The sequence below is a fragment of the Mirounga angustirostris genome, unplaced genomic scaffold, assembly GCF_029215605.1.
Source record: "Mirounga angustirostris isolate CCGP_5_RB_7025 unplaced genomic scaffold, mMirAng1.0.hap1 SCAF_8, whole genome shotgun sequence".
Classification (NCBI taxonomy): Eukaryota; Metazoa; Chordata; class Mammalia; order Carnivora; family Phocidae; genus Mirounga; species Mirounga angustirostris.
This window is the reverse complement of record NW_026991716.1, coordinates 29,917,468-29,936,629: the sequence shown is the minus strand read 5'-3', so window position 1 is coordinate 29,936,629 and position 19,162 is coordinate 29,917,468. Positions and strand designations below refer to the sequence as shown.

Sequence of the window (19,162 nt, the reverse complement as noted above, 5' to 3'; positions counted from 1 at the left end):
TGTATCCACGATCCCCTTTTTAAAGTTTCTCAGTACAGTTTATATTATTATTTGGCTCCAAATTTGTCTGTAGAAACTTACAGGGAGACTGGGATTCTCTACACCACAGATCAAAATAGAGGCTTCTCTATTTTGGTTCTCTGATGGCCTTTTCTCTCCCTTCAGGGGATCTCTTCTTGGAGTTTGTAGTAATGGTTGATTTAAGCCCCTGACACCTCCCACACAGAAACCTCCTTTTGACTCTCCTGTGGACCAGGCCTCCCTGGTGCAATGAAGGCCCAGGGCATTCTTCCACCTTCCACCGAGGCTCCTTACTACTTTACCCAGCAACAGCTACGTAAACTCAGAGGATGTCTCTGATTGGCTGAATACAGCTGGGGTCTTCCCCATCCCTAGAGTCCTTCCTCTTTCCTTTACCTCCTGCGGCGGGCGGCCCCACACCCAGAATTACTTGGTTAAAGCACCAGGGCAATGGTCCTCAGTGGGGGGCTAGTCCTGGGACTCCACACCCTGATGAGCCTCCTGAGCCCCCACGAAACTGGGGCCATCAAGGGTGAGTGCCGAGGAGATTGTTCTCCTTCTCTGGTTAATGGGCAACTTCCTTTACCAAGAGAGCCCCAATCTCTCTCACGTCTATCACGTCCATTGCGGACCTAAAATATACAGGTGCAGCCCAGGCCAGCCATGCCGGCTACAGGTTCAAACTCTTTTAGGTTCAGGTGCCTCCTCAATTCCTTCCTTCTTTCTGAGACCCAAACCTCCATCCTGCTGCTGCCCAGCACAGCGATTTCTCTGCCACCTCCTGGCTTGGAGTGTGCCCATTCAAGTCCAGTTTTATTGCAGTATTTACCACCATGTGGATAGTTAACTGTTTATCTGTCTTTAGCCTGCTCTAGACATGAGCTTCTTGTGTGAGGGATCTATAGCTGGTTCATCTGTATTTCCCTGGGGCCTGGCGTCATGCTGGGCATATAGTAGTCCCTTAATGGCTGTTGAACATATAATTTCATAGAATTCTAAAGATCACTTACCAATTAAAGTCTAACCCAAATTTCCAAAAAAATGAGCCTCAGTTATGAAAAGAGACAAGTTTGATCATAATCTGAGGTGAAAGAGTTGCAGCATAAACTTGACTTGAACTTCGGGCTCCTTTTCCAGTGCTCTCTGCCATACCTCAGGCTGCCTTTCCTATCTGCTTGGTCTTTGTCGCAGATCTTAATATTTACTTCTGTCAGCCGTCACCTATCCTCCCCTCACGCCCACCTACACTGCGTCTCTGTGCCCCAGGCTCCACTTATGCTCCCATCCTTAATCATCTTCCCTCATCCCAGCCCCTCATACCACTCATCTCACACACAGGACCTCATAGCACAGCTAGAGCTGCTGATCATGGCTACCACTTAACTTTGGGGATCCCAAGCATGATTTTAGGAAGACTCTCTTCTTCCCGACCTGGTATACCAGACTGCACTCGTGTCTCTGTTCCTGCCAGTGTGTTGGGCCTGTGCCTGTTTCCCTCTGTCCTCTCCCTTCTACCCCCCAGCAACCCTTCCACTGTCCAAGGACCAGCTCAACAAGTCAACTCCGTCCCCACGGAGAACCCAGGATGGGGCATAGGCTCAGAGATTCAATATATCACATGCTTTCGATGAGATTGATACATTTTCTTTTCTGTCCCTGATCCTGAACTCACCCAATACAGCTGATCACGTGGGCTCCTATGGACCAGCCTTCTACCAAACCTACGGTGCCTCGGGTCAGTTTGCCCATGAATTTGATGGGGAACAGCTGTTCTCCGTGGAACTGAAGAAGAGGGAGGCCGTGTGGCGTTTGCCTGAGTTTGGCAACTTCGCCCACTTTGACCCACAGAATGGGCTGGCCAGCATCGTGGTGCTCAAAGCCCATCTGGATGTCTTGGTGGAACGCTCCAACCGCACCAGAGCCACCAACGGTACCCTCCTCTCCTTGCTCCCTCCCCTACCCTGTGTTAGGCAGGAGGGACCCAGAGAAGCTTCTTCCCACCTCACAGGCCTCCATCTACTCTGGCACACCTTTCTCTCAGCCCCTGTGACCATTGTATTCAGCCCCTTTCTTTTCCAGGAGGCTCTAGATCTTCCCAGACCCCTTCAGCACCCTCTTCCTCCTCTTCCCTCTTGAGGACTGGCCCTTCCACTTGGATGCCCCGTCACAGACCTGTCAGATACAGGAGCCCCTGGTGCCCCCACTCCCCCTCTCAGCCTCTTCTCCCTCTGCCCCCCTCTGCCCCCCTCCACCTGTTAGGTCCCAGAGCATCCCCTGCCTGCAAATGGCTAAATAGAAGGAAACGTCCCACAATCCCAGTCCTAATCAGGCCCAACTGCAGGGATGAGCCTTTGGGCTTCAGGGCCTCATTCTTCCTAGTGCCTCCGAGGGTGACTGTACTCCCCAAGTTTCGAGTGGAGCTGGGCCAGCCCAACATTCTCATCTGCATTGTGGACAACATCTTCCCTCCTGTGATCAATATCACCTGGCTGCGCAACGGTCAAATAATCAGCGAGGGGGTGGCCCAGACCAGCTTCTATTCCCAGCCTGACCATCTGTTCCGCAAGTTCTGCTACCTGACCTTCGTGCCCTCTGCAGACGACATGTATGACTGCAAGGTGGAGCACTGGGGCCTGGATGAGCCGCTCCTCAGGCACTGGGGTAGGAGCCCCTCCCCAGCTCACTCTCCACAGACCCATGTTTCCTTTCATTGGACCCCCCTGACCCTTCTTCTCTCCCCCAAGAGCCCCAGGTGCCTATCCCAGTGCCAGACACCACCGAGACTCTGATCTGTGCCCTCGGCCTGGCTCTCGGCCTGGTGGGCTTCCTTGTGGGCACCATCCTCATCATCAGAGGCACATGCTTGTCCAGAGCCCGCAGGTACAGAGGCCCCAGGTGTCTGAGGGCAGGAGAGTGGGTGGCTCTGAAGAGGATGGGGTGGAGGATCATTCTTTGGGGAGCACTGGGGTCAGGGAAGGGTGACACAGACAAGTAGCAGGCAGAGAATAGAAGAGCAGAGGTGATGAGGGGGTGAGGTTTTGGGAAGGTGGGCGATCAGAGATAGGATCCTAGCAATGTGAGCTTGAACAACCTTGTTCATATGCTTTTTACCACTTTAGGTAATGAACCTTCTAAGAAAGAAAGATTGTGGGAGACGCTCTATGGATTCATTGCAAGTCTCTGACAGCCCTTGCATACTCAGTGCCTCAGTCTACTAAGTATATCCCTACTGCGGGGACTTTGGATGGGATCAAACCCTGTGCTATAGGTCTCCTCTCTTAGACCTGGTATTCATCGCAGGACTTGTGGGGCAGCAACTAGCTCCCCTTCTCACCCCCAACACACACACACACCCCTTTCTTGCTCTAACCAAAGCTCTGGCTAGCAGCAGTAAATGGTGTTTGTACTGTATCCTTCCTACCAGGTCCTGGCCAATTCTCCCAGGGTGTGAGGGATGCTAGGAACCTAGAAGAGGGGATTCCAGGTGATGGCCATTGAGCAGGACCATTTCATACTGGGGACTGGCAGCCATCCTCAGGCCAATTCAGCTATGTCTTGTTCCATTTGAGCTATCCATTGTGTGTTAGTTGTGAATGGGCCATTTCACAAGGACTTCATGAAATTTACTTACTGAATTCAGATTTGCCCCCAAAGGAGTTTTCAAGAGAGGAAACGTTCATGGGAATTCTGCTCTTGTCCAGATTTACTTTGTAATGAAGAAGCCATATGTATCCAGCCATGATTTACAATGGCATCTCCTTTTTCTACATCCCCTAGAGTCCCAGGCATGACAAAGAGAGGTCCAAGGCTTGGATAAGAGGGTTACTTCCTGAGACACCTGGGTGGCTCAGTAGGTCGAGCATCTGCCTTTGGCTTGGGTCATGATCCCGGGGTCCTGGGATCGAGTTCCGTGTCGGGCTCCTTGCTTCACGGGGAGCCTGCTTCTCCCTCTACCTGCCTCTCCCCCTGCTTGTGCATTCTCTCTCTCTCTGACAAATAAAATTTAAAAAAAAAAATCTCTTAAAAAAAAAAAGAGGATTACTTCCTTAACCTGGGGTCAATCATATCAGTAGAAGACCTGGTCACAGTTTTAGAGAGAGTTCAGGTGGGTATCTCTTAGTGGTTTTCAAACCGAAATGTACACGAGAATCACTTGGGAGCCTTTAAAAAAGTACAGGCTTCACCCAGATCTACTGAATTAGAACCTTGGGGGGTAGGGAGAGTGGTAGCAGTCTGCAATTTTTAACAAGCTCCAGATGATGCTGATGCAGCCATCCTGGACTTAGACTGTGGTCTGATAACTGGGCTGCACTGACAGAGCCTGATGCTATTGGAAGGAGGGGGATCCCTGAGGTTGGAAGTGGTCCAGGAAGGGTTTCTGGAGAACCTGGGTCTTTTAGGCATAAAAGCTGAGGAAGATACAAGTAAGTAGGGGCAAAATGGGATTTGGCACTGTGAGAATTTGGTCCTAGAGAAGAAAGAAACCAAGAGATCATAAGACACTGTGGATTTCCCAAGGGAGAATAAGTTGAAAGAATGGCCAGAGGACCCTGTTGGAAGTGGGGGAGGATTGTCCTAGTCAAGGCTTTTGTTTGCCAGTAACAGAAACCCTCTTAAGATGATCACAGATATAAGGAGAGGATATTTACAATAAAGACATAGGAGTGGTGCCCTGAACCCAAGGGTGGGTTTTAGCCAAGCCTTCCAGGGAACAGAATTCAGAACTGAAAAGCCAGTAGAATCCAGAGCAGCTTTCTTGCTCTCTCTCTGGGCCATATGGCCTGTGTTGTCCCTTTGCATGTTAGCCACATTAACCATATTATTCTGCCTCTGAGGACTATCCTTTTCAGCTAACACGTCCACCTGCAGCTCCTGATTTTGTGCATCACCTCAGCTCTACCCACCCACCAACACTATTTCCCAATCACAATTTTAAATTCTTGGAAAAACAAATGAATGCCCAAACTTGGGGCAGGTGTCCATCCCAGTCTGATGTACTGTGACCAGAGGCACAAGATCCACAGTACAAACCCCTCTGAGGAGAGGGGTTGGATCATTCTCGGAGAAAGAAGAATGGGTTGGTTCTCAGAAGACACCTGAAGTTATGTTTGTCCCCAGTATGCCCTGATCTCTGCTGATCTTTTGCTTAAAAGTTAACTTGATCATCCTTGGAAAAGATCCTTCTCTGATCTCTGTCCCAATGTTTAATAAGGTCATTAAAAATGTTTTCTTTTGACCAGAAGTGTGTTTTTTCCACTATGCATATATTGCACAGAAGTCACTGGAACTTCTAGGAACAATTCAAAATCTTTTAGATTTATGTATCTACCTTCAAAATCACATTTTTCTTCTAGTTTCAAGTAAGCAGTCTCCCATTTAAAAAAATTGTCCTCCTCTATTCTTTTTTTTTTTTTAAGTTTATTTAAATTTTTAGTTAACATACAATGCAATATTGGTTTCTGGAATAGAATTCAGTGATTCATCACTTACAACACCCCGTGCTCATCACAAATGCCCTCCTTAATACTCATCACCCATCTAGTCCATCCCCCACGCACCTCCCTCCATCAACCCTCAGTTTGTTTTCTATCATTAAGAGTCACTTATGCGGGCACCTGGGTGGCTCAGTTGGTTAAGCGTCTGCCTTGTGTTGTTAATTTTAGCCATTCTGACAGGTGTGAGGTGGTATCTCATCATGGTTTTGATTTGTATTCCCCTGATGATGAGTGATGTTGAGTATCTTTTCATGTATCTATTAGTCATTTGGGTGTCTTCTTTGGAAAAGTGTCTATTCATGTCTTCTGCCCATTTCTTAACTGGGTTCTTTATTTTTTGGGTGTTGAGTTTGGTAAATTCTTTATAGATTTTGGATACTAACCCTTTATCAGATACGTTGTTCGCAGATATCTTCTCCCATTTTGCAGGCTGCCTTTTAGTTTTGTTGATTGTTTCCTTTGCTGTGCAGAAGCTTTTTATCTTGATGAAGTCCCATTAGTTCATTTTTGCTTTTGTTTCCCTTGCTTCCAGTGACTTGTCTAATAAGTTGCTATGGCCGAGGTTGGTTGAAGAGGTTGTTGCTGCCTGTGTTCTCCTCTAGGATTTTGATGGTTTCCTGTCTCACATTTAGATCTTTCATCCACTTTGAGTCTACTTTTGTGTATAGTGTAAGAAAGTGGTTCAGTTTCATTCTTCCACATGTTGCTGTCCACTTTTCCCAGCACCGTTTGTTGAAGAGACTGTGTTTTTTTCCATTGGATTTTCTTTCCTTCTTTGTCGAAGATTAGTTGACCACATAGTTGAGGGTCCATTTCTGGGTTCTTTATTCTGTTCCATTGATCTATGTGTCTGTTTTTGTGCCAGTACCATACTGTCTTGATGATTACAGCTTTGTAATAGAGCTTGAAATCCGGATTCATGATGCCTCCAGTTTTGTTTTTCTTTTTCAGAATTGCTTTGGCTAGGGGCACCTGGGTGGCTCAGTTGGTTAAGCGACTGCCTTTGGCTCAGGTCATGATCCCGGAGTCCCAGGATCGAGTCCCGCATCGGGCTCCCTGCTCAGCAGGGAGTCTGCTTCTCCCTCTGACCCTCCCCACTCTTGTGCTCTCTCTTTTTCATTCTCTCTCTCAAATAAATAAATAAAATCTTTTTTAAAAAAAAAAGAAGAATTGCTTTGGCTATTAGGGGTCTTTTGTGGTTCCATACAAATTTTAGGATTGTTTGTTCCAGCTCTGTGAAGAATGCTGGTGATCCTCCTATATCCTTGATCTGATCCCTTTCTGTGTCTTTTAGAATAGACATTCAATAGGTATTTTCTGTATTTTCAAACGCTCCCTCTTTGCAGGGTTCTGTCTACAGATGATGAGCATATCATATCTCTCATATATCAAGAACATCAAATTTCCTCTTTGTCCTATAACCCAGCCTCCCCACTCCTGCAAGTTCCTCCAGTCACTGTCTCTGAAAGTGTATTCTGCATGGGCTGTCTCCAGATCCCTTTTGCTGATCCTCTCTCTCTCTCTCTTTTTCCCCCCACAACACCCTGTTCATGCTGTGTGTCATAGAGTACACATACATTGTATCTTCTAACCCAAATCCCATTTGGTAGATACTAATATCATTCCATTTTTAAATAAGAGGAAACTGAGGCTTGAACAAATTCAGTAACTTGTTCAAGGCAGCACAACTGTAAGTGTCAAAGTAGGGAATAGAATTCAGGTCTGACTCCAAAGCCCATGCCCTTTGTGTTTTAACAGGTTTAATGCAGATCAATGACCCACTGCATGGACCAGGAGGAAGCAGAACAGACATGGACATCCTCAGAATTTTCAGAAAACTAAGAGCTGAATGCAATTATTCATTTTGACTTCCTAATATTAAGAATGTCTATGTAGTGTTCCAAGGGAAGCTTGAGAAAATACTCATAGGTCTAATTTATGTTTAATGAAACAGGCCCATTGTGGTCAAGTGAATTGCTGTTCCTTTGATTCATTTATGCATCAATCCATCCAATCAGATATGAATGAGCCCCTCTTGTTGCTTTAGGCAGGGGATTGGGGGCAGGAGTGAAAAAGCCAGATATAGCCTCTATCTCCAAAAGCTTATCCTTAGTGAAGGAAACATATAAACCACCAGCAAAAAGGATGTTTAATGAGAAATATGAGGCCTGCACATTGTGATGAGTTCTATGAAGAAAAGTAAACAGAATGAAGGATCTGATAAAGAGTGCCTGAAGGAGAGGGCTGGAGTCCTAATTTAGGAGGTGACAGGGAAACCGAGATGTTATTTATGAAGACCCATAGGCAGAGATCTGAGGAATGAGTGATTCAGTAAGAAAGAAGCACGATGGTCCTAAGGGCAGAACAAACTCCTGAGCTCACAGGAGGAGAGTTTAGTAATGTTACTATAGCCAGAGCTTTGTTTCTTCTCTTTCACATGGCTGCAGTTTTGTTCTTTATAACTAAATGCATTATTCACCTGTTTTTTTTTATTTTTACCTTTTGAGCCCCTTCACTCATTTCTCCCCCACCCACCCCCCCACAACCACCAATCTGTTCCCTGTATTTATGAATTTGTGGGGGTTTTTTTAGATTCCATATATAAATGAAATCATATGGTATTTGTCTTTCTCTGACTTATTTCACTTCACATAATACCCCAGAGATCCGTCCACATTGTCGCAAATGGCAAGATTTCAATCTTTTTTTACAGCTAAGTAATTTTCCATTGTATATGTACCACAATTTATTGTTCCATTCACCCATCAATGGACACGCAGGTGTTTTCCATTGCTTTGCTATTATCAACAGTGCTCAATGAACATGGGGGTGCACATATCTTTTTGAATGAGTGTTTTCATTTTCCTCAGATGGTACGGAATAATTTTAATTTTTAACAAAGTTATGCCATACACATAGTTTGTTGATTTATTTATTTATTTTGCAAGTTCTTCCTATCTCCAGCTGTTGAGACAATATTTCTGAGAGCCTTGGTTACCTCTAGTGGTGAAACCAGAGCCAGCAATTAAGCAGCCAAACCCCTACAGTCATTGAACACCAGACCGGCTCTCTTTTAAGCACGTTCTTTGTTATCCTCATGTGGAAGTTGTAGACGTCTAGTTAGTTTGCTTATCCGTCGCCTTCCCCAAGCTGCATCTACAACCACCATGCTGTCTGCAGTTCCTACAATGGCTGTATCTCTCCGGGACAGGCCATGCTAGGAGTCAGCCCTGACCAGCTGCCCATTTTGGAGAACCGTGTTTTCTTAATCACAGAGCGCTCTCTTTTTAGGCCACCAACTGCACAGATTTCTTCATTTTAAATGGGTTGGGGGAGGTCTTTCTAAATCCCAAAAATCTAGTGGTCTTTCACTTAGTGTCAGTACATGAGGTGGCGTTTTTGGTGCCAGAGGGTTTTTTTTTTTTTTAAGATTTTATTTATTTATTTATTTGAGAGAGAGAGAGAGAGAAAGAACAGAGGGAGCGGGAGAGAGAAGCAGGCTCCCCGCTGAGGAGGGAGCCCGATGTGGGACTCGATCCTAGGACCCCGGGATCATGACCTGAGCTGAAGGCAGCAACTAACCGACTGAGCCACCCCGGCGCCCCGGTGCCAGAGGTTTAAAGGGAGTTGACGGACTAAGGTCAAGATGTGCTGGTCTTGAAAGTGAAGCGTCTTCATTATTTCCAGTCCTCTCTGGAAGCCGCATAATGACACTAGCGTTTGGAACTCCTTGGAATCCTTGTTCTAGGTCAGCATTTGGTGATACTACCTTTAATCTTTTGGGAACCCTTGTTTGCTGACCAATACGTTCGCTGTATTCTATTTTATACTGAATTCGACCGATTTCTGCAGTGTCAGCCGCAGAGGGAGAAGGAAATGCTGCCCCAACTCCCTAGGCGGGTCCCGCTACGGCTCTCTCTGCTCTCTGCTTCTGTGCTTCATATCCAATCCTTTAGCTTGCCTCAGTGTGTCTGTGCTGGATCTTGTCCCCCCGGGTCCGCTGGAGGGTCCCTGGCGAGGCCGCTGCCTACCTGCTCGCCGGGAGTGTGGGTGGGTGCTCTCAGAGGCCCTTGGCCAACTGCGTGGAGGCGCCTGGGCCATAAATCATACACATACTTTAAACAGTCAAATAGTTCTACGAGGTTTCCCAAAAACATCCAGTCTCCAGCCCTCTCTCCAACTATGCCCCTCCAAGAGGTGATAACTTTCAGCTGTTTTGAACCAATTCTGTTGGTATTACCTCCTGTCTCTATATAACATGTTTGTGTTGCTACATCTTTTTTTTTTTGGTAAAGATTTTATTTATTTATTTGGCAGAGAGAGACACAGCGAGAGAGGGAACACAAGCAGGGGGAGTGGGAGAGGGAGGAGCAGGCTTCCCGCCGAGCAGGGAGCCCGATGCGGGGCTCGATCCCAGGACCCTGGAATCATGACCTGAGCCGAAGGCAGACGCTTAACGACTGAGCCACCCAGGCGCCCCTGTGTTGCTACATCTTGATTTTTCAGCCTTAGGCTTTCTCTCTTTACCTCCCACTGTGGAAGACGAGGATTTTCATCCTCATACTACACGCATGCCCTCTTCCCAGGGCCTCATCCTTTGGTACAGTTATATTGTCGCTCTGGCTAGGTCCGTGTTCTGTTATTCTTGTGACCACGTGAAAGACATTAATAGACAAACCATAGAGTAAGCCACACTCTTCCTTCCCTAGACAACTTTTGTTTTCCCTGGAGTGAATAATTGTCCTGTTTCTCGTTGCTTGGCTTTGTTTGTGCTTATTATTAATGAATCACAAATTTCCTTACAATACAATTAGCCCATTTTATTGTCAGATCAAATTCTCCCAGCACCTTCTGTCTGCTCTGTTCTTCACTAGCTGCCCTCGGTGACACAGCTGTCATCCGGGATCACCCCTCACTGACCTTGTCAGGATTTACCTGTCCTCTGTGTGGCCACTTCTGTTTCTTAAATCCAGTAATTACCCTTTTGTGGTCTAATGCCTTATTTTAGACAGGTACATCCTCTTTTAGCTTCCTGAGAAAGAGTGCATGTGAGGCAAAATTTTTATGCTTTTCGTGTCAGAAAATGTATTTTTTTCTACTCTTACACTTGAATGAGAGCAGTTGGGAATACAATTCAAGATTCAAAATCATTTCTATCAGAATTTTGAGGTCATTTCCCCATAGTCTGTTAGCTTCTGGTGTTACTATTGAGAAGCCAAAAGATATTCAGAGTCCCGAAACTTGCGTGTGATCTGTTGTTTTTTTCTCCTGAAGCTTTTGGAATATTTTCTTTTTCTCTTCCTCCAGCTTTAAATTCTTATGGGTCCTCTATTACCTGCAGGGTGAAGAAGATCCTTCTCAAATTTTCCCTGATCTACATTTTTAACCTTATTCCTAGTAGCTCCCCTAAAAACAGTCAATGCTAAGTGACACAAAACTCTCAAGGTATGTTTACACCTCTCTGTCTGACAACCGATCAACATTTTACCTGTCCTCCCCTGAGTCCAAATTAAATGCCACCTCTGAGAAGCCTTCCTAATCCCAGGCCACAATATTTTGCCCATTCTCTCACTAGGACCTACAACATTCTGCAGTGTGTCAGAGTTAGCTCTGTGTGTGTGTGTGTGTGTGTGTGTGTGTCTTCCTTTGCTGCTCCTCTACCACAAGGCAAGGCTTTGTCTCATCTTTCCAATACCTGTCCTATTATCTGGAACATATTGGCATTAAAACATCTGTAGAATTCTACTGAATTCCACTTTATTTACTGCAGATTCAACCTGTTCCCACTGTTCTGCAGCTGGCTTTAATAATAGTGGCTACCATTTACTGAATGTAATGTGCCGGGGCGACAAGATCCAGCACAGACACACTGAGGCAAGCTAAAGGATTGGATATGAAGCACAGAAGCAGAGAGCAGAGAGAGCCGTAGCGGGACCTGCCAGGTCTTGTGGTAAATGCTTTTCATATATACTGGGTTTGAATCTTGGTCCACAAAATCTAGAAAATAGTGCAGGAAATGCAAGAAGTAGTACATTTTTAAAAAATAGTCTTAAATTGGACTCAAAATCAAACGTCTCCTCCATGAAACTGGCGGTAAATCCAACCTCAGTCACGACTGGGGTTTCCCTCGTTCATGGTTTTTCAAAGGCACTGGCACAGCACCGGGGCATTAGACAAGCCCCTCTGTCTTCCTGCATCTGTCCAGACTGGCTACCTCTAGGACACCTGGGTCTTAGCCTGCATAGATAGTCCTTTCAGAGTGGAAGCTTGGCTGTTCTGCATCAGGCAGGGGGCAGGGGAATTTTGGGTGAGGAGTGAGTCCCAGTGCTTGGGAGTGGGACTGCACAAATGCATTACATGGACACCCTTCCTCTTCCCCAGAGGCCTCCCTACCTGCTTTGGGTGCTGCAAGGGAACAGTGCTCTCTTAGGGACCCACCAACCATTGTGCCTTCCACAGTTTGGGAGAATCTCCTCTCTGCCTTGCTTTACTGTCTCTCAAAGGCATTCCTCTCTCTCTCTCCCTAGTATAAGGTCTAGGACAGCTGGCATAATGTCAAGTGTGCTTCAGGCTTTGGGAAATTCAAAGCTGGAGGAGGGAAGGTCTTGGAGGTGACACCTGCCATTTGCCTTATATCACAAACCTAAGTACAGAGAAAAAAAAAAAAGAAAAGAAAAGCAGTGTTCTGCCACCATGTATTATTTCTTTCTCATAATCAACTTGCAAGGTTAGAGTTATTATACCAATTTTACAGAGGAGGAAACTGGGGTTGAAATTATACAACTTACCCCAAGGTCAGACATCTAGAAGGTGGCTGGGAAGGTCTGTGTGACACTGGAGCCCGAATTCCTTCTACTGCACCATCACTACTCAGGAGCTAAGTGGAAGCTAGCCTGTAATTAAAATTTTTCTGCTGTTATTAACACTATTGCTTTTATTATGATTATTATCTTTCATTTATTGGGCACTGCCAATGTGCCAAGCACTAGTCTGAACACCTTACGTTTGTCAGATCCATTAGTCTGCACACTCAGCATGAAGTCCACCTGGTGTTTCTTAAACTATTCCATGAAACTCAAGTATTCCAAAGAATGCTAATAACGGAATTAAATAACATAATAAAATAAAAATAAAATAAAATACCTGAATAAAAAAAAATAAATACAAGTAATATTTTTCTTCTAAAATACACTTTAGGAGGGCCTGGGTGTCTCAGTGTTTAGGCGGCTGACTCTTGGTTTTGGCTCAGGTCATGATCGCAGGGTCCTGGGATCGGGCCCCAAGTCAGTCTGAGGATTCTCTCTCTCTCCCTCTCCTTCTGCCCCTCACCCCGCTCATGTGTGCACTCTCTCTCTCTAAAATAAATAAATAAATCTTAAAAAAAAGTAAAAATAAAATATACTTTAATATGTATAAGGAAATGTCAAACATATAGTCTTTATTATATAGTCATCAGCCTTTTAAGACTGATATGTCATTTTTTGTCATAAAGAAAGATTGGTAACGTATCTAGTAAGAGTGGAATAGTTGAAAAAGCTATGGCACTTCCACACAATTACTCTGAAGCTATTGGCAGGATGAGGAAGATCTCTTTGCTGGTGTGGAGGAATCTCTAGGAAGTCACGGAGAATGCAAGATACAAAGGAATTATATATAGTATGTACTACCTTTGAGGTAAGAAAGAGGGGAGATATATATTTGCAAAAAGCCATACTGGAAGGATAAACCAGAAATTGATAAAAAATGGGGTCGGGGTGGAGAATAGAATTGAAGGAACGGGTTTGAGAACACAGGGATAAAAATGAATATCGACTTTAGAAACATATAAATGTTCTGCAATTTTTATAGAAATTAAACAAAAAAACCCCTAAAATTTAAAACAAGCAGAAACAACTAAACTACACAGAGAAGAGAATTTAACTAATATTAGAAGACAGTACTATATGTTCTTAGTGGAATATATTCTAAAGACAAAAGGAACTACCAAAAACCTTAAATGTCATTCAGTAGTTTCATTGTTAATAGTAATATTGTATTATTATTTTGAAACTATGTTATGTATATTATAGGATAAAACAAATCAGTAATTATTGATGTAATTAGGAACCAAGTTTTGTTTTTTGTATTTTTTTTTAGGAACCAAGACTTTTAATGTACAAAAAGAAATAAAAAAGTGGCTGAATTAAAACACTAATATTAGGGCGCCTGGGTGGCTCAGTTGGTTAAGCGTCTGCCTTTGGCTCAGATCATGATCTCAGAGTCCTGGGATCAAGCCCTACGTCGGGCTCTCTGTTCAGCAGGAAGTCTGCTTCTCCCTCTCCCTCTGTGCTCTCTCTCTCAAATAAATAAAATCTTTTTAAAAAGTTAAAAAAAACCCACTAAAATTAAATTTGAATTAGAAATGAATTTTAGGGGCACCTGGGTGGCTCAGTCGGTTGGGTGTCTGCCTTCGGCTCAAGTCATGATTCCAGGATCTTGAGAAGGAGCCCCGAGTTGGGCTCCCTGCTCAGCGGGGAGTCTGCTTCTTTCTCTCCCTCTGCCCCTCCCCCGGCTCATGTGCTTTCTCTGTCAAATTAGAAGAAAATGTCAATTTTAATTAATGATTTATAAGTATATATATCTCCTAGTTCCAGTGGCTGAAAGAAACTGAAAGCAACAGTACCTCAGTAGCAAGGAACATCCCAAGTGCACAGATTGTGGTTTCTAAATGCCCAATAAAAGGAAATGGAGCTTTTTAGAGAAGTGACTGATTTCAGGTCTGGGTTAGGGAAAATACAGAGCAAACTTGTTTCAGCAAACAAGGAAGTGTTCTAAGGCTAATAGGGGCATGTCAAAAGAAAAGGGCAGCCAGCTTGAAGGGGGCTCCCATTGGTCAAATTGGGCAATTTGAGCATCAAAAAATGACTATAATCAATTTAAACACGTCGAGTGTATAAAAACCCACGAGTCCCTAAAAATAACCAGATAGAGATAAAACAAACAAGCAGCAGCAACAACAAAACTTTTCTGCCATCACTGGATGTGATATTCTAATTCCTGACATGGAAAATTGGTACTTAAAGAAAACAAGAATATATCGTGACTTTTCAGAAGGAACTATGGTTCCATTGATGAGAAAATTTCTCCTTTTTACATGACTGCCAGCCAATAAATGTAGAAGAAATAATAGAATTAGAAAATCAGTGTTTTGCGACTCTAATATGATCATTGGTTCAGGGGAGGCGTCACTGATGTTAAAACCATTAGGAGAGGGGCGCCTGGATGATCCAGTCGGTTAAGCATCTGACTCTTGGTTTCAGCTCAGGTCATGATCTCAGGGTAGAGAGATCAAGTCCTGTGTGTCAGGCTTACACTGAGTGTGGAGACTGCTTAAGATGCTCTCTCTCCCTCTCCTTCTGCCCCTCCCGACTCTGTTTGTGCTCTCTCTCTCTATCTAAAACAACAACAACAACAACAACAACAAAGCATTAGGAGAACAGTTGAGGGGGAAACAACGAGTCACATCCCGGCCAAGTATCATGCCCACAGGTTCTTTGCTGTTGACAAAAGGGAGAAAATATCTCCACAGAAGAGAGAGACCTGGCTGTCACCATTTCAATTCAGTAATCAAACGTGGCCTCATCAATAATGGGATAACAAGACAGTAATCACATATGCCTCCTGAGGTGATGAAAAGTAAGGTACACAGCATCACCTATGAAGAACTATTGCCCAAAATCTTTCAACTGAATATAATCGAGTCTTAGGCCAAAGTTCTAGTCTACAGAAAATATATTGGATAGAGGAATAAGTCAAATGAAAACCATGAGGAAAGGATCATACACATTTGGAATGTGAAATATTCTACAAGACAACTGTCCTGGTCTCTTTAAAAAGACAATGTAAAAAAGGATGGGGGGTAGAGGGGTATTTGAAGAGACCTAAGAGACACTACGGTCAGATTTAGTGGGTGATTCTTGGCCACATATTTAGGGAAAAACTAATATAAATACATTTTGGAGGGAAATAGGCAAATTTGAATATGGACTGGGTAATCAACGATATTAGAAAATTATTTTCAGTTTTGTTCAGTATGATTATGGTACTGTGATTATGTAGCAAGACATCTTTATGCTAAAGCATTTAGAGATGAAATGCCATGAGGAATTTTTTTTTTTTAAGATTTTATTTATTTATTTGAGAGAGAGAATGAGATAGAGAGAGCATGAGACGGGGGAGGGTCAGAGGGAGAAGCAGACTCCCCGCCGAGCAGGGAGCCCGATGCGGGACTCGATCCCAGGACTCCAGGATCATGACCTGAGCCGAAGGCAGTCGCTCAACCAACTGAGCCACCCAGGCGCCCGAGGAATTTATTTTTAAATGGATTCAGATACCCATACAAACATACATAATTGAAACAAATATGACAAAATCTTGACAGACGTTGAATCTAGGTTGCTCAAGTATTCTTTGTAACTTTCCCAGCTTTTCTGTATGTTTAGAATTTTCATAATAAAAAGTATATGTGTGTGTGTGTTTGTAATCCTAGGCCATATTTGAAAATAGAAAATTAAATGAGAGGTAACTGGATTCCTGAACCCATGAGTTAATGTATGTCACCTATTGAATAACTACTCCTCTGGAATAAGTATTTTATAAATTTAAATAATTTTAATATGTTGATCTTTGGATTTAACTAAAATGAAATAAGCACAGTGTAATGCCTTTAATTTTCTGTTCCATTACATGGTTATTAAATTTGCACATAAAATTGATCATTTCTTCTAGCAACTTTTTCATTTGTGGGTTCAAAGCACAGTCTCATTTTATCTCGGAGTACTATAATTGCTTCATCAACATTTTGTCCTTTAAAAAAACATGTTCTGTGGTCAGAAGTTACTAAACGTTATCTATAGTCATGTCAGGAACACCAAGAATAAATTGAACTGTAAAAATATTAGAATGGTTTATAATTTTGTACTTTTCTCCATGTTTGAGGTATTATTGTCAATCCCAATCAGAAAACAGACAAGATTAATTTAAAAAATAGTAAGAATGAAGAGGGCACAAAGTTTCCAAAATCCTACAAAGTTCTTGTAATTTTTATTCCCAGTCTATAATTTTTGTCATCCTTTTTCTGTCCTTCTTACCTGGTCAGTACAAGCCCAGATATTTCCCACCCCACACTTCCCTTTCGTGGACCTGTCCACCTTGTCCCCACACTCATGTCCTTCACCAGCCACCTCCTGGTTCCCATAGGCCTCATCCTTCAGCAAGGTTTCAGTCTGTAAGCCAGGGCTGAAGGCATGGTTAGGAAGGACGGCAGGTATAAAGAGTCACCATTCAGATATTACTCAGTCCAAAGAGAATAATTTCTACTCAGCCTGGATGCTCTTCCCATAGCAAAAGTTATCACTGGGAATTCTCTGATCTATACTTGTGGAGCGAGGTAGTTTCGTTTTGTTTAAGTGCCTTCACACTTCCTAGTAGTTCTTTAGTTAACACTCAATTACTTGGGCTTGGTGAAAAAATTAATTTTCTACAGCATGGAGGAAACTTGGGCAGAAGCTATAGGTATGACAGATGATAGAAGTATGTGTGTGTGTGTGCGTGCACGCATGTGTGTATGTGTGTGTGTTTATCCCCAGCCTTATTCTTTAGTTTAGGTTGGTGGAGTTAATATCTGAATGTTTTTTTCTGGGTGTTTTTAAAGGTTCACTTGTGAATTCTTTTCTTGCTTATATCTAGAATATAACGCAAAACTTTCGATATGGAAGAAAGAATATAAACTTTGAAATCAGCCTTATCCTGTCTCATTAGCTGATGTGGTCTTATGCCCATTAAGTTAGAGTTTCCCCATCTCAAAATAAGAACAATAATGTACGTGTGATAGAGATGTTGTGTGGACTGAAAGAGATCACTATGAGAAGTGCCCGTCAATACCCAGCAGTTAGCAAGAGCTCAGCAAGTGTCAATTGCCCTTCCCTTCCCTGGCTTTCTCTCAGACTCTGCAGAAGCAACTTCTTTTCTGTTTTATTTTCTCCCTTATTTGGAAGTAGGCCTCCCCACCCATGGAACTGCTCTCTGAACCAGCCTTTCACCGCCAAGCTGCTCCCTCACTTGCTCGCTCAGTGTTCTCTCTGCACTCAATGTTTTCTTCTGGCCAGATCATGGTGAAATCACTGTGGGGCTCTGCGGGGTCTATTTGCAAGACCAAAGGCAGTGAGGGAAAAACAGGAGAATACTGGGGAATCAGACTGAGGGGCGGGAGATGGATTCAAGAACAGCAAATCAGTGGGTTCGGTCACTGTGGTTAGAATGAGGTCCAGAAAAGGATGCAGAATTTTAAGGGGGAAGTCTAAGCAGAGGTTCGTGGCCAGTCGCAGCACAAGGTCTCTGACTAGACCCCAGGGAACTGGGGGCCAAGTAAGGAGAACTCTTTATGGCAGGCAGCAGGTAAACCAGAAACCCGATACAGAAACCAAAGGGCATAGAAGGATTGAGTAGTGCTTGTTCTTTCTCAAAACAAGAGAATAGAACAAAATGTGGTAACCATGGATCTGGGAGAACAACCATCATTCTATGTCTCATTAAAGAGCATGAATTTCCCTCTGATAGGGATGGAGGCCTTCTTGGCCCCCTCTTAGTAACTTTTCAGCTTTCGTTTCTCTGGAGTTAGAGTTAAAAGCGTACGTGCAAACTTAGAAAACCTTAAAAATTTGTTTTGTTTTTGTTATCATTTTTTTGAAAGAAAGAGGGAAAGGGATGGGCGAAACTGTCTCCTTTTTGTAGCAACTCTGGGTGAGAAACAGAGACTAGGCAGGAGGATAGGTCATAACCATTTGTGGAGGAACTCTCGGTGTCTCTACCACCTGCCTTAGTGGGGAAGCCAGTTCCAACATACACACTAGAGAAGAGGAAAAAGTGTTCCCTGATTGAGCCCTATTACATTCTCATGGTCTCAGAAATCATAGCAGCAGCTCTGAGGTCTGACAGTTGAACTGATGGAAGAGTACTTTAGTAACACTCTTCTTTCAAACCACACCTGGCAAAAATTCTCATCCCTGCAGAATAGCTTCCTTTTCTACTCCAACCTCAAATCAAACATCCGCTTACCTAACGAGAATAGCAATGTCCTTGTTTGGTAAACACACATGAGGAATATTATGTATAAAGGTTTGCTAGTTCCTCTTACCTGCACAATTTGCTACTCTTATCTTGGCCACCTTAGGTTAATGTGAGGCCTCACTGCAAGTGATAGGGAGGGAGGGCTCCTGGCACAGAGGGGGTAGGGCAGGGCACGAGGGGAGAAGGTGGTTGATGGAGCCCCGAGACAACATAGTATAGCAGAAAGACATGGACTTTGGAACCAATGATTCAGGCCCAGTCAACATAGCTCTGTGAGCCTCTTTCTCTTAAGTAGGCATAATAGAATCTAATGATAAAGAATTAATGTTGTGAGAATCAGGAGATGATGCATAAAGCGTAGTAAGCATAGGGCCTGGAAAATAAAAAATGCCTGGAGTATGTTAGCTCTTACTATCTCCCTGCATGGCCAAAGTGATGATGTCTCCCCTTCACTTGTCCCAATTTGCCTGAGATTTTCCCATATTTATAGCTAAAACTTGTCAGCCCCAGACAAGCCAGGGGTGGGTGGTTACCCTACC

At 43.7% G+C, this 19,162-nt stretch overlaps 1 protein-coding gene and 1 pseudogene across 2 annotated transcripts; one reads left to right on the top strand and one right to left on the bottom strand.

Moving 5' to 3' along the window:
- The first annotated feature begins 236 nt into the window (after positions 1–236).
- Positions 237–7,399, top strand: LOC123837608 (HLA class II histocompatibility antigen, DO alpha chain). Of its 2 annotated transcripts, none has more exons than XM_045866666.3 (5): positions 237–553; positions 1,703–1,951; positions 2,401–2,682; positions 2,766–2,901; positions 7,275–7,399. In XM_045866666.3, exons 1-5 carry the CDS (start codon positions 472–474, stop codon positions 7,291–7,293), a joined length of 768 nt encoding a protein of 255 aa, XP_045722622.1. In that variant the 5' UTR covers positions 237–471; the 3' UTR covers positions 7,294–7,399. The 2 variants fall into 2 exon arrangements, with proteins under 2 accessions (XP_045722622.1, XP_045722623.1); XM_045866667.3 differs by lacking the exon at positions 7,275–7,399 and adding an exon at positions 3,141–5,257.
- Positions 7,400–8,029: 630 nt separating this feature from the next.
- Positions 8,030–17,336, bottom strand: LOC123837262 (mitochondrial fission factor-like; annotated as a pseudogene).
- Positions 17,337–19,162: the final 1,826 nt, after the last annotated feature.